At 46.6% G+C, this 13,985-nt stretch overlaps 1 protein-coding gene across 12 annotated transcripts in view; it reads right to left on the minus strand.

Annotated features, from left to right (window-relative positions):
- LOC132828406 (ladinin-1-like) overlaps positions 1–13,985 on the minus strand; it is a 157,200-nt gene that overhangs the window by 90,677 nt on the left and 52,538 nt on the right. For 3 of the 12 annotated variants that reach the window (XM_060845486.1, XM_060845484.1, XM_060845487.1), the window contains one exon: positions 10,566–10,685. The exons of 8 other annotated variants lie outside the window; for them this stretch is intronic. In XM_060845486.1, the coding sequence (XP_060701469.1) occupies positions 10,566–10,603 (38 nt within the window). In that variant the 5' untranslated portion in view covers positions 10,604–10,685. Of the gene's footprint in view, positions 1–10,565; positions 10,790–13,985 lie in introns of those variants that run through there. One more of the 12 variants, XM_060845485.1, reaches the window with a different exon arrangement.

The following is a 13,985-nucleotide window of genomic DNA, read 5'->3' on the forward strand; positions in this document are numbered from 1 at the left end:
ATAATTGCCAGTGCCTCTGCAATTCCCATTCACTTCCTATTGACATGATATCAGTCATCAGTGCATGCTTTCTTCTTCATCTTCATCCACATAGTTCATCATACACAGAACTATTATTTGTCCTACATTTCCTCTTCATGGAAATATACATTGACTGTCCTCAAACTCTCTCTTTGGTAAAGACAGTCCAGAGTTCAATTATTATATTGCCACGAACCTTTGATTGCAATTAATCTGACCGACTTCCATTCTTATTCAATTGGAATGGTTTTCCTCTATTAATTATTCATATGCTAGATTGCTCCGTGTCCATTTCTATAGCCAAACTAAACTACATGGTACAATGATCACTGGTGCCTAGATATTATCTTAATGAAACTTGATCCACATAATAACTCAGTCTGGCAGTGCCTCATGTTACATTGATAGGAAACACACTGGAGGAGAAAGTTCTCCTTAACATACTATGAACTCTTGGCCCACTCTGTCCATTATATTTCTATGGTCTCAATCTATATTCAGATAATCTATGTTTTATTGTAATAGGCCACAGCTGAAAATGTGTAGCTGGAAAAGCGCAGCAGGTCAGGCAGCATCCAAGGAGCAGGAGAATCGACGTTTCGGGCATGAGCCCTTCTTCAGGAATGAGGAAAGTGTGTCCAGCAGGCTAATATAAAAGGTAGGGAGGAGGGACTTGGGGGAGGGGTGTTGGAAATGTGATAGGTGGAAGGAGGTTAAGGTGAGGGTGATAGGCCAGAGTGGGGGTGGGGGCAGAGAGGTCAGGAAGAAGATTGCAGGTTAGGAAGGTTGTGGTGAGTTCAAGGGTTGGGACTGAGACAAGGTGGGGGGAGGGGAAATGAGGAAACTGGAGAAGTCTGAGTTCATCCCTTGTGGTTGGAGGGTTCCTAGGCGGAAGATGAGGCCCTCTTCCTCCAGCCGTCGTGTTGCTATGGTCTGGCGATGGAGGAGTCCAAGGGCCTACATGTCCTTGGTGGAGTGGGAGGGGGAGTTGACGTGTTGAGCCACGGGTTGGTTCCGTTGGTTGGTCCGGGTGTCCCAGAGGTGTTCTCTGAAACGTTCCGCAAGTAGGCGGCCTGTCTCCCCAATATAGAGGAGGTCACATCGGGAACAGTGGATGCAGTAAATGGTGTGTGTAGAGGTGCAGGTGAATTTGTGGCGGATATGGAAGGATCCCTTGGGGCCTTGGAGGGAAGTAAGGGGGGAGGTGTGGGCGCAAGTTTTGCATTTTTTGCGGTTGAAGGGGAAGGTGCTGGGAGTGGAGGTTGGATGGGGGGATTGGGGACCTGACGAGGAAGTCACGGAGGGAGTGGCCTTTTCGGAACGCTGATAGGGGAGGGGAGGGAAATATATCCCTGGTGGTGGGGTCCGTTTGGAGGTGACAGAAATGACGCCGGATGATACAATGTATATGGAGATTGGTGGGGTGGTAGGTGAGGACCAGTGGGGTTCTGCCCTGGTGGCGATTGGAGGGGCAGGGCTCCAGGATGGAGGAGCGGGAAGTGGAAGTGATGCGGTGGAGAGCATCGCCGATCATGTCTGGGGAGAAATTGCGGTCTTTGAAGGAGGCCATCTGGTTTGTACAGTATTGGAACTGGTCCTCTTGGGAGCAGATGCGGCAGAGACGAAGGAATTGGGAATATGGGATGGCATTTTTACAGGGGCAGGGTGGGAGGAGGTGTAGTCTAGGTAGCTGTGGGAGTCGGTCGGTTTATAGTAAATGTCCGTGTTGATTCGGTCGCCCGAGATAGAAATAGAGAGGTCTAGGAAGGGGAGGGAGGAGTCTGAGACGGTCCAGGTAAATTTGAGGTCGGGGTGGAAGGTGTTGGTAAAGTGGATGAACTGTTCAACCTCCTCGTGGGAGCATGAGGCAGCGCCGATACAGTCATCGATGTAGCGGAGGAAAAGGTGGGGGGGGGGTGCGAGTGTAGCTGCAGAAGATGGACTGTTCCACATATCCTACGAAGAGGCAGGCATAGCTGGGGCCCATGTGGGTTCCCATGGCTACTCCTTTGGTTTGGAGGAAGTGGGAGAATTGGAAAGAGAAGCTGTTCAGAGTGAGGACCAGTTCAGTCAGTTGAAGGAGGGTGTCAGTGGAAGGGTACTGGTTGGTACGGCGGGAAAGTTAGAAGCGGAGGGCTTTGAGTCCTTCGTGATGGGGGATGAAGGTGTACAGGGACTGGATGTCCATAGATTATACAGAACAAAGTCATCATAACCCCTTCTTTTCCTTGACCTAATAGATTCCGGACTCCTCTGTGACATTGTCTCTCTATTCATCAACATAATGTTTTCCTTTTCCTCTCCTTTATTTTCTGTCTTTCCGTAACACCTTGCACCTAGAATATTGAATATCCTGTCATAGAAACTAGAGGCAGAAGTAAGCCATACAGCTCTTTGAGCCTGCTCTGCCATTCAACATGGCCACACTGATGTTCTTGGTGATATTTCTTCCTTCTTCCACTTTATATCTTCAGTATCTAAAGATTTATTTTTCTTTATTGAATACATTTCATGACATGTCCTTCAAAGTCTTTTGTAGCAGTGAATTCCATAGATTTACAATCCTTGAAGTGGAAAAATATTTCCTCATCTCAGTTCGAAATGACAGATCCTATTTTCCTGAGACTTTTAACCCTGATTTTAGACTCTCCAACAAGGAAAACATCATCCCTGCACCTAATCTGTCCACCCCATTTAATTTTGTTTAATTTCAATCTCCACTCATTATTCTGAAATCTAGTAAACTCAAGCCCATTTGAACCATTCTCTCTCACACAACGGTCCTGCCATCATTCCTCCACCATACTCCCTGTACAGCAAGTATAGCCTATGGCAAACATTTCTGCACTTTATTGAGTATTCCCAGTCAAATGGGTCACCAACAGCTACTAATGGTTACCTAAGGTGACAGCAAGTATTTCCCCTGCAAGATGGATATTATCCTGATGAATCAGATGAGACGGGAGCAACATTATTCCGGACTCCTCTGCCATTCAACATGACTCAGGCGACTGACTGTGTGGAGTTTGCACGTTCTCCCCGTTTCTGCGAGGGTTTCCTCCGGGTGCTCCGGTTTCCTCCCACAGTCCAAAGATGTGCAGGTCAGGTGAATTGGCCATGCTAAATTGCCCGTAGTGTTAGGTAAAGGGGTAAATGTAGGGGTATGGGTGGGTTTCGCTTCGGCGGGTCGGTGTGGACTTGTTGGGCCGAAGGGCCTGTTTCCACACTGTAAGTAATCTAATCTAATCATTATTGTATTTTGTATAATTCAAAGATCTATGTTTCATCCTGTTGAAAATGTTGATCCAAGCCAACGTGATAATGTAGGTGACGCAATTGGCCTTAGTCTCTGTTTGTTGGATTGCTATACATTGACATGTGTGTGCATGTGCTTGTAGGAGTGTGCCAACAGTTCCTTGGTGAACTCAAACATGTGGAACATTTGGAACTTAACAGACAGCAAAAGTATGTACCTTTATGAGTGACGAGGAGAAAATTACAGCAAAGCTGAGAACGGAAAATAAAAACAAAATGCTGCTCATTTATGTTGGTTGCAGAATATCTCTACTACGTTGCTCTAGATTCTCTAGAGCGTGGTTTTACATAACTGTCTTGTTCTGTTTAACAGAAAAGAGACAACAAATGATTGAATTGTTCTTAACAGAGGAGTTACAATATGATTTCTCATTAATAAATGGTGTGAAGGGAGGGGTTGTACAATGCTAAGATATTAGATACCAAGTAGAATTGTGCTAAATTTGCCAGCACTTACAACACAGTATTAAAATTGAGAAACTACATGATAAATTGGGAGTTAGAGGTCAATCAACAGAAGTATCAGCTTGGTATCACTCACCGTTGAATCACAGGAGGAGGTCATTCAGGCCCTCAGGCTTTTAGTTAGATCATACCTGTTCTTTACCTGAACTCAACTGAGTCACCTTTGGATTTTAATCCTTTGATACTGTTACTTAACAAAAACATACCCATCTCAACATTTCAGATTTCAATTAATATAATACCCACAGTCTCCTGAAGGAGAGAATCTCCAAATTTCATCCACTTTTATGGGAAAAAGAACTTGTTGATTTCATTTATCAATAGTCTCACTCTGCATTTAAGATTGTGCTCTCTTGCACAACACAGCCTAACCAGAGGATCTAACCTGCATCTAAATTTTTAAATCCCTTTATCATTTTTAACAGTTTGAGCAGAAGTTTACTAGGTCTGAGCGACACTGATAATGCTAGATTTGTAGCAGAATGATACAAGATGTCTGACATGGACTATCCTGACATCGAGATCATCTCACTACATCTTTTATGTTTTCACTGAGGCCTCTTGTGAGGCAGCCTCAAGTTTTATTTTAAATTTATTCTCGGGATGAGGATATCACTGGCTAGACCAGCATTTATTGTCCATCCTCAATTAGCCAGAGGGCAGTTTAGAATCAACCATATTGCTGTGGGTCTGAAGTCATGTGTAGACCAGGACAGCAGATATTCTTCCCTGAAGGACATTAGTGAACCAGGTGGGTTTTTCTAACAACTGACAACGGAGTCATGATCATCATTAGACTCTTAATTCTAGGTTTGTATTGAATTCAAATTCCACCATCTGCCATGGCAGGATTCAAAATTAGCTCCAAACATTAGCTGGATTTCTGATTGACAGTCCAAGCACAGCAGGTTAGGCAGCATCTCAGGAATAGAGAATTCGACGTTTCGAGCATAAGCCCTTCATCAGGAATAAGAGAGAGAGAGCCAAGCCGGCTGAGATAAAAGGTAGGGAGGAGGGACTAGGGGGAGGGGCGATGGAGGTGGGATAGGTGGAAGGAGGTCAAGGTGAGGGTGATAGGCCGGAGTGGGGTGGGGGCGGAGAGGTCAGGAAGAGGATTGCAGGTTAGGAGGGCGGTGCTGAGTTGAGGGAACCGACTGAGACAAGGTGGGGGGAGGGGAAATGAGGAAGCTGGAGAAATCTGAATTCATACCTTGTGGTTGGAGGGTTCCCAGGCGGAAGATGAGGCGCTCCTCCTCCAGCCGTCGTGTAGTTGTGTTCTGCCGGTGGAGGAGTCCAAGGACCTGCATGTCCTCGGTGGAGTGGGAGGGGGAGTTAAAGTGTTGAGCCACGGGGTGATTGGGTTGGTTGGTTCGGGCGGCCCAGAGGTGTTCTCTGAAGCGTTCCGCAAGTAAGCGGCCTGTCTCACCAATATAGAGGAGGCCACATCGGGTGCAGCGGATGCAATAGATGATGTGTGTGGAGGTACAGGTGAACTTGTGGCGGATATGGAAGGATCCCTTGGGGCCTTGGAGGGAAGTGAGTGTGGAGGTGTGGGCGCAAGTTTTACATTTCCTGCGGTTGCAGGGGAAGGTGCCGGGGGTGGAGGTTGGGTTGGTGGGGGGTGTGGATCTGACAAGGGAGTCACGAAGGGAGTGGTCCTTGCGGAACGCTGATAGGGGAGGGGAGGGAAATATATCCTTGGTGGTGGGGTCCGTTTGGAGGTGGCGGAAATGGCGGCGGATAATACGTTGTATGCGCAGGTTGGTGGGGTGGTAGGTGAGAACCAGTGGGGTTCTGTCTTGGTGGCGGTTGGAGGAGCGGGGCTCAAGGGCGGAGGAGCGGGAAGTGGAGGAGATGTGGTGGAGGGCATCGTCGATCACGTCTGGGGGGAATCTGCGGTCCTTGAAGAAGGAGGCCATCTGGGTTGTGCGGTGTTGGAATTGGTCCTCCTGGGAGCAGATGCGGCGGAGACGAAGGAATTGGGAATATGGGATGGCGTTTTTACAGGGGGCAGGGTGGGAGGAGGTGTAGTCCAGGTAGCTGTGGGAGTCAGTCGGTTTATAATAGATGTCTGTGTTGAGTCGGTCGCCCGAGATAGAAATGGAAAGGTCTAGGAAGGGGAGGGAGGAGTCTGAGACAGTCCAGGTGAATTTCAGGTCGGGATGGAAGGTGTTAGTAAAGTTGATGAACTGTTCAACCTCCTCGTGGGAGCACGAGGCAGCGCCGATACAGTCATCGATGTAGCGGAGGAAAAGGTGGGGGGTGGTGCCAGTGTAGTTGCGGAAGATGGACTGTTCCACATATCCTACGAAGAGGCAGGCATAGCTGGGGCCCATGCGGGTGCCCATGGCAACTCCTTTAGTTTGGAGGAAGTGGGAGGATTGAAAAGAGAAGTTATTCAGGGTGAGGACCAGTTCAGTCAGTCGAAGGAGGGTGTCAGTGGAAGGGTACTGGTTAGTGCGGCGGGAAAGGAAGAAGCGGAGGGCTTTGAGTCCTTCGTGATGGGGGATGGAGGTGTACAGGGACTGGATGTCCATAGTGAAAATAAGGCGTTGGGGACCGGGGAAGCGAAAATCCTGGAGGAGGTGGAGGGCGTGGGTGGTGTCCCGAACGTAGGTGGGGAGTTCTTGGACTAAAGGGGACAGGACCGTGTCGAGGTATTGGGAGATGAGTTCGGTGGGGCAGGAGCAGGCTGAGACAATGGGTCGGCCGGGGCAGGCAGGTTTGTGGATTTTGGGCAGGAGGTAGAAACGGGCGGTGCGGGGTTGTGGGACTATGAGGTTGGAGGCGGTGGATGGGAGATCCCCTGAGGTGATGAGGTCCTGGATGGTCTGGGAGATGATGGTTTGGTGGTGGGAGGTGGGGTCGTGGTCAAGGGGGCGATAAGAGGAGGCGTCCGCGAGCTGGCGTTTGGCTTCAGCGGTGTACAGGTCAGTGCGCCAAACTACCACCGCGCCTCCCTTGTCTGCCGGTTTGATGGTGAGGTTGGGATTGGAGCGGAGGGAGTGGAGGGCTGCACGTTCTGAGGGTGAGAGGTTGGAGTGGGTGAGAGGGGTGGACAGGTTGAGTCGGTTGATGTCACGGCGGCAGTTGGCTATAAAGAGGTCGAGGGCGGGTAGGAGGCCTGCACGGGGTGTCCAGGTGGATGGGGTGTGTTGGAGGCGGGAGAAGGGGTCGTCAGAGGGTGGGCGGGAGTCTTGGTTGTGAAAGTAGGCACGGAGGCGAAGGCGGCGGAAGAATTGTTCAATATCTCGCCGCGTGTTGAACTCATTAATCCGAGGGCGTAGGGGAACGAAGGTGAGGCCCCTGCTGAGGACTGATCTCTCATCCTCAGAGAGGGGGAGATCTGGAGGGATGGTGAAAATCCGGCAGGGCTGGGAGCTAGGACCTGGTGTGGGACTGGAGCTGGAGCTGGAGCTGGGGGCGGGGTTAGGGGCGGGGACAGAGATCGAAGTAGGGGCGGAGTTAGACGTGGTGACGTTGCTCGACGTGGGGGCGGGGTCATGCGTCGTGACGGAAATAAGCGTGGGGGCGGGGTTACGTGAAGCGACGGGAGATGGCGTGGGGGCGGGGTTATGCGTAGTGACGAAAGACGGCGTGGGGGCGGGGAAACCTGAGGATTTGTGCTCCTGCAGGTTAGTGATGTCAGTGGGGGCGGAAGTGGCTGCGTCGACGGCAACCGGAGGGGCGGAAATGGTTGCGGCGACGGAGGAGTGGTGGTCATTCCCGGTGGCCGCGTGGGTCGCGGGTCCGTCGGCGATTGTGGAAGCGGTTGTGTGTGTGGTGGTCACCGGGGCAGTTGTAGGGGCGGCGATCGCGGGGGCTCCGAGGTCGGTGGGGGCGGAAGTGACGTCACGGTCGGCGGCGGCCTTTGGTGCCGCGGGCGCTGTGGAGGCCACATGTGTAATGGCGTCCGACAGGCCTGTGGAAGATTCTGGAATAGTTGAGGGACCACGAGTGTGGGGGTAAGTACATGAAAGTTTTTGGTACTTACTGTCTTTAATCTCTGATAGGGCTAGGAAGAACTGTTTGTTGAGTTTGTGGATTCTTCTGTAGATGAAGAACAGCAGGGGTCCTTTGCAGGTCTGTGAGAGTGTTGTCCTGAGCTGGGGAAGGGCTGATTGCAGGGAGTGTAGGTAGCGACGCATGGCTGCAAGGGTGGAGCGGAGGATCCGGAGGGAGGTCTGTTGCTGGAGGCTTCGGATTTGTTGTAGGTACAGGTTGTCCTGGTTGGGTCCAAATTTTGTTGGTTGGAATGTAGTTCGGAGTCCGTGTGGGATCAGTCGGTTCCTTAGGCAGGTGCTGAGGAAGGAGATGTGGCTGTGGTAACGGGTCTGTTTGAGAACGTGGCTGAAGAGCTTCTGTGCAGAGGAGATGACCTGGGGGGTGCAGTGAGAGAGGGACTCACTGAAATCCTTGTAGAGGGAGGAAGAGAGCTTCTTCAAGGAAGGCATCCTTGTAAGAGGATTCGCAGTAGGTTAAAATCTTCGAGTAAAAAATGAGGTCTGCAGATGCTGGAGATCACAGCTGCAAATGTGTTGCTGGTCAAAGCACAGCAGGTTAGGCAGCATCTCAGGAATAGAGAATTCGACGTTTCGAGCATAAGCCCTTCATCAGGAATAAGAGAGAGAGAGCCAAGCCGGCTGAGATAAAAGGTAGGGAGGAGGGACTAGGGGGAGGGGCGATGGAGGTGGGATAGGTGGAAGGAGGTCAAGGTGAGGGTGATAGGCCGGAGTGGGGTGGGGGCGGAGAGGTCAGGAAGAGGATTGCAGGTTAGAAGGGCGGTGCTGAGTTGAGGGAACCGACTGAGACAAGGTGGGGGGAGGGGAGATGAGGAAACTGGAGAAATCTGCGGATTTGTTGTAGGTACAGGTTGTCCTGGTTGGGTCCAAATTTTGTTGGTTGGAATGTAGTTCGGAGTCCGTGTGGGATCAGTCGGTTCCTTAGGCAGGTGCTGAGGAAGGAGATGTGGCTGTGGTAACGAGTCTGTTTGAGAACGTGGCTGAAGAGTTTCTGTGCAGAGGAGATGACCTGGGGGGTGCAGTGAGAGAGGGACTCACTGAAATCCTTGTAGAGGGAGGAAGAGAGCTTCTTCACGGAAGGCATCCCTGAACTCAGCACCTCCCTCCTAACCTGCAATCCTCTTCCTGACCTCTCCGCCCCCACCCCACTCCGGCCTATCACCCTCACCTTGACCTCCTTCCACCTATCCCACCTCCATCGCCCCTCCCCCTAGTCCCTCCTCCCTACCTTTTATCTTAGCCTGCTTGGCTCTCTCTCTTATTCCTGATGAAGGGCTTATGCTCGAAACGTCGAATTCTCTATTCCTGAGATGCTGCCTGGCCTGCTGTGTTCACCCAGACCCACCCTTTACCCCTGCAACCCTGCACTTCCCATAGCCAATCTACCTCAGCTGCACATCGTTAGACCATGGGAGGAAACCAGTGCACCCAGAGCGAACCCGCTCAGACACAGGATGTGCAAACTCCACACAGACAGTTGCCCGAGGCTTGAATCAAACCCAGGCCCCTGGCGCTGTGAGGCAGCAGTGCTAACCACTGAACCATCATGGCCATGCTAAGATATTAGATACCAAGTAGAATTGTGCTAAATTTGCCAGCACTTACAACACAGTATTAAAATTGAGAAACTACATGATAAATTGGGAGTTAGAGGTCAATCAACAGAAGTATCAGCTTGGTATCACTCACCGTTGAATCACAGGAGGAGGTCATTCAGGCCCTCAGGCTTTTAGTTAGATCATACCTGTTCTTTACCTGAACTCAACTGAGTCACCTTTGGATTTTAATCCTTTGATACTGTATCATTTACAAACTTTGCAATTATCCTTTGAACACCAAAATCTAGATCACTAATATAAAATCAAGAAAGACAAGAGTTCCAATACTGATCTCTAGGGAACTCCACAACAAATCATCTTCCAGCTCAAAATATCCATTGACCATTACTGGCTGTTAACAGGTGAAGAAACACTGGGACATGACAACAAACATAACTGTAAATATATATACCAAAGGAACGGTTTCTACTGAAGATGAGTGCAGGTAGCATCATTCCTAACTCCTGACAAAATAGAATGTAAGTGCCAGGTATTAAATTAAGAAAGTGCAGCACCATTTATGAATAATAATTAGATTGTAAATGGTAGATATACCACATTTATCATTTTAAAAAATTTAGATTTTGAATAACAAATATCCATAATGTATGTATCTAAAATAATCTGTTTTCACATATGTCTGTACATAAACACTGCAAAGCAAATTCAGGACTCATAGACCTCTGTAATGGCCAGTCAAACATCCATTATTCCATAAGCAAGAATTAAGAGGGAGGAAATACACTGTTGGGGCTAATCATACATAGAGTTGCTGTTGTGAAAGTTTGTCAACTAAACAAACTGCAGTCTATTCCAGTGATTGATTAATCGAATAACATATTGGCTAGATCAGTTACACAAAAGATCTTTCAGACAAGCTCTTCCACCTCATGTTTTTGTTTAGGCAGAAAGCGATTTGCTTATATATTGTTTCTACTTTGTTATCCTATATGCCTGAAATTTCATCATATTAAAAAGCAGGATTGATATAGTATATAACATTATTTTTCATCATATTTACATATACATCAGACTACAATTTTCCTTTGCTATGTATTTCTGACAACTATCCTGTAGCATTCAAGTGTAAATGCATGCACTAATACGGAAGTAGTAAAAGTGTTAAATATTAATAGACACCTACCTGGAGAGAGCAGTCCAATTTTTCTTGTTTATTGACATTTTATCCCTCAGGCTGAGTTAACCCCGTGTCTAAATGAACTCCAGTGCTAGCTTCTAGGCTGCTCCATACAATTAAACAACTCTACACGGAATGAATAAATAAGCTTTCTTCACTGTTTGTCATCTGTTGTATAGCGTTCATCCAGTCAGTGAAGCGCACCTTCACCCGAGCTTGTTAATACTCTCCCCTGCTGTGGGATCACGTGGTTCTTATCACTTGTATTGTATACTGTACCTTACCTATTAGCTGCACCATTAAAAATATAATCTGCAAAAACATCATGTTAATATTTCACAACTAAATCAAAACATCTGCAGGTGTGAATCTCATAACAAAGATTGATGTGTGAAATGACTGGCTTCTGGGCTTATAATCGGCCTTATTGTTTTTAAAAGTTTATGTTCAAAATAATTGTGCATTGATAGAGGAAGAAATATGGCAGTGTAGAAGTAACTTCCATTTATTACTGAAAGGACGAATCTAACAATTTCGATTATTATCAAAAAATCCTGATTTTCTCAAGGTTTACGTCTTTTCATTGAAATGATGCCAGTTTTAAATATTTTCAAGCAACTGACAAGAAACTACCAAAGTACTTAAGTGGACAGAGTTAGATTCTAAAAAGGAAGCTAACAATGATTACAAATGATTTTGTTTTCAGAATAAGGGGCTGCAGGAAGTATGAAGTTATCTTTGTTTGTTTGTTTCAAAGTAATTTTTTTTCACTAAAGATTATAACTCACAAGAGTCTGAGTTCTTAAGTGTATTTAGAACACACCCAACCTTGTGTAACTGGAATCTCTATGGATGCTGAACTATTAGGACACAGCACAGACTGGTTAGTCCCCATTATTTTTCAATTGCTAAAGCAAGTATTTTTGTTTTAACTGCCATGCAAAACAGTATGTTGGTCACGATGTCAGGATTACATAATGCCTTGTCCAATGAGCTGGCAACAATACACAGAATTAACCCGTTCTCCTTCTGACATCAATGCCTTCTTGCATCGTTTTATGATATTAAAGCTAAGGTGCTTCGATTTAAACAGTGCTGGGTCTCGGATACATGCATTGCAATATGCAAATACCCCACACTTCATCAAATTAGTGCATCCAGCACCATGATTGGAGTTTACGGTGCAATCCCAATTTGCACCTTTGACTCAGTAGTAACTCTGCAGAAGGACCTAGATGTGTACGTAGTTAGCATGAATTAAAGCCAGCCGACACTTCTTAAGGTCAGCCATTTGTCCTTAAAGATGAGATTCATTTGGGATGCAGCAGGTGGTCAAAATATTTGAATACTGGACTCAGTTTGAACTCATTCAAAACCTATTCGCTTATACAAAAATAAATTTCGGTATACTATTTCTGAGAAGGAAAAGAAGGCCGAGAAAGAAATTCCAGACTCTCTATGCATTCATGAAGGTGATATGTCTGCAGGACGCAAGGAATTCTCCAAAGCCAATTGTGTAAAAGAAGTCGGAGGAGGTAGTCATAAAGGTCAAGTTCAGAAGTGTGGTCCCAGCGATCTTTTTGTCGGGCAGCAATAAGTTCAGTGACATCATAAGAGTCCTCAAAGTTATGAATGCTTCATCAAATTGAACTTGCTATTCAGCCTATACACCATTCAATGGGACACATTTTTATCATATGGTATGAATACCTAGCCTTTAAGTGAGTTCATCTTTCAGGATTCCACATTGTAGACAATGTCATGACTCCACCTGCCAGTGGTTTTGCAAGCTGGACCCTAAGAAATCAATTTGTTTAAATAACGACTGCTTCATAACTTGTAAGATATTTTATTCTTTTCAATATCCAGCACAAGGAGTTAATCAGTCCTAATAAATAATTGATTATTAGATGGTTATCATACACTCATTAGCTATCTGTAGCAATCATAACTTTCATCCAGCAATCACATGTTGTAGCTTTACTCACATATTTACTAAATGCTGCCAGCTCCATAGCCACATATTGCAGCTTCCACGTATTTTAAGCACATCGCTTAAAAACACTACAACACACTCGCTGTCTTCCATCTTGTTTGCATGATAAGTTGGCACAGGAAAGAGATAGTGTATTTTTATGCACAACAGATTCAAGAATAGAACATAGAATATAGAAAGGTACAGCACAGAACAGGCCCATTGGCCCATGATGTTGTGCCAAGGTTTAATCCTAATGTAAAATATAATAACTTAACCTATGCACCCCTTTACTCCTCTCTCCATGTGCATGTCTAGCAGTTAAATGTCCCTAATGATTGCTTCCACCACCACAGCTGGCAATGCATTCCATGCGTAAAACCTACCTCTGATGTCTCCTTTATACCTTTCCCCTAATATCTTAAAACTATGATTGCTCATACCCCTCAATCCTGCCTTCGGGAAAAGTCTCTGGCTATTGATTCTATCTATTCCTCTCATTATTTTGTATACCTCGATCAGGTCTCCTCCCTTCCTTGTTCTCTCCAGAGAGAAAAGTCAAAGCTTTTTCAATCTTTCTTCATAAGGCAAGCCCTCCAGTCCAGGCAGCATCCTGGTAAACCTTCTTTGCACCCTCTGCAAACCCTCTGTATCTTTCCTATAGTGGGGCGACCAGAACTGGACACATTATTCCAAGTGTGGTCTCACTAGGGATTTGTAGAGCTGTAGCAAAACCTCGCGACTCATAAACTCGATCCCCCGTTAATGAAAGCCAAAACACATATGTTTTCTGAACAACCCTATCCACTTGGATGGCAACTTTGAGGGATCTATGTACTTGCACACCCAGATCCCTCTGTTTCTCCACACTACCAAAAATCCTGTCTTTAATCCTTTATTCAGCATTTGAGTTCAACCTTCCAAAATGCATCACTTCACATTTATCCAGGTTGAACTCCATCTGCCATTTCTCAGCCCAGCTCTGCGTCCTGTCTGTGCCATACTGCAGCCTGCAATAGCCCTTGATACTATCGACGACACCTCCAACCTTTGTGTCATTTGCAAATTTACTAACTCATCCCTCAACCTCCTCGTCCAAGTCATTTATAAAAACTACAAAGAGCAGAGGCCCAAGGACAGAGCCCTGCAGGACCCCACCCAACACTGACCTCCAGGCAGAATACTTTTGATCTGCAACCACATTCTGACCGCTTTTTCCCCACTGTCATCAGACGTTAGAAAGGACTTCTCATATTTAATGTTGATTTTTCTCTATTAGTCCTCTAACACTATAGTCTCCATTCTATTCTTTTATCGCAATGTACTTATTATGGTGTGATTTGCATGCATAGTATGCAAAACAATACTAGTCTCTATATCTCAGTACATGTGACAATAATCAAAGCAAATCAAATCAAACCAAACCAATCATAAGATGAGACAACAACAGA

Source organism: Hemiscyllium ocellatum, chromosome 26, assembly GCF_020745735.1.
Source record: "Hemiscyllium ocellatum isolate sHemOce1 chromosome 26, sHemOce1.pat.X.cur, whole genome shotgun sequence".
NCBI lineage: Eukaryota > Metazoa > Chordata > Chondrichthyes > Orectolobiformes > Hemiscylliidae > Hemiscyllium > Hemiscyllium ocellatum.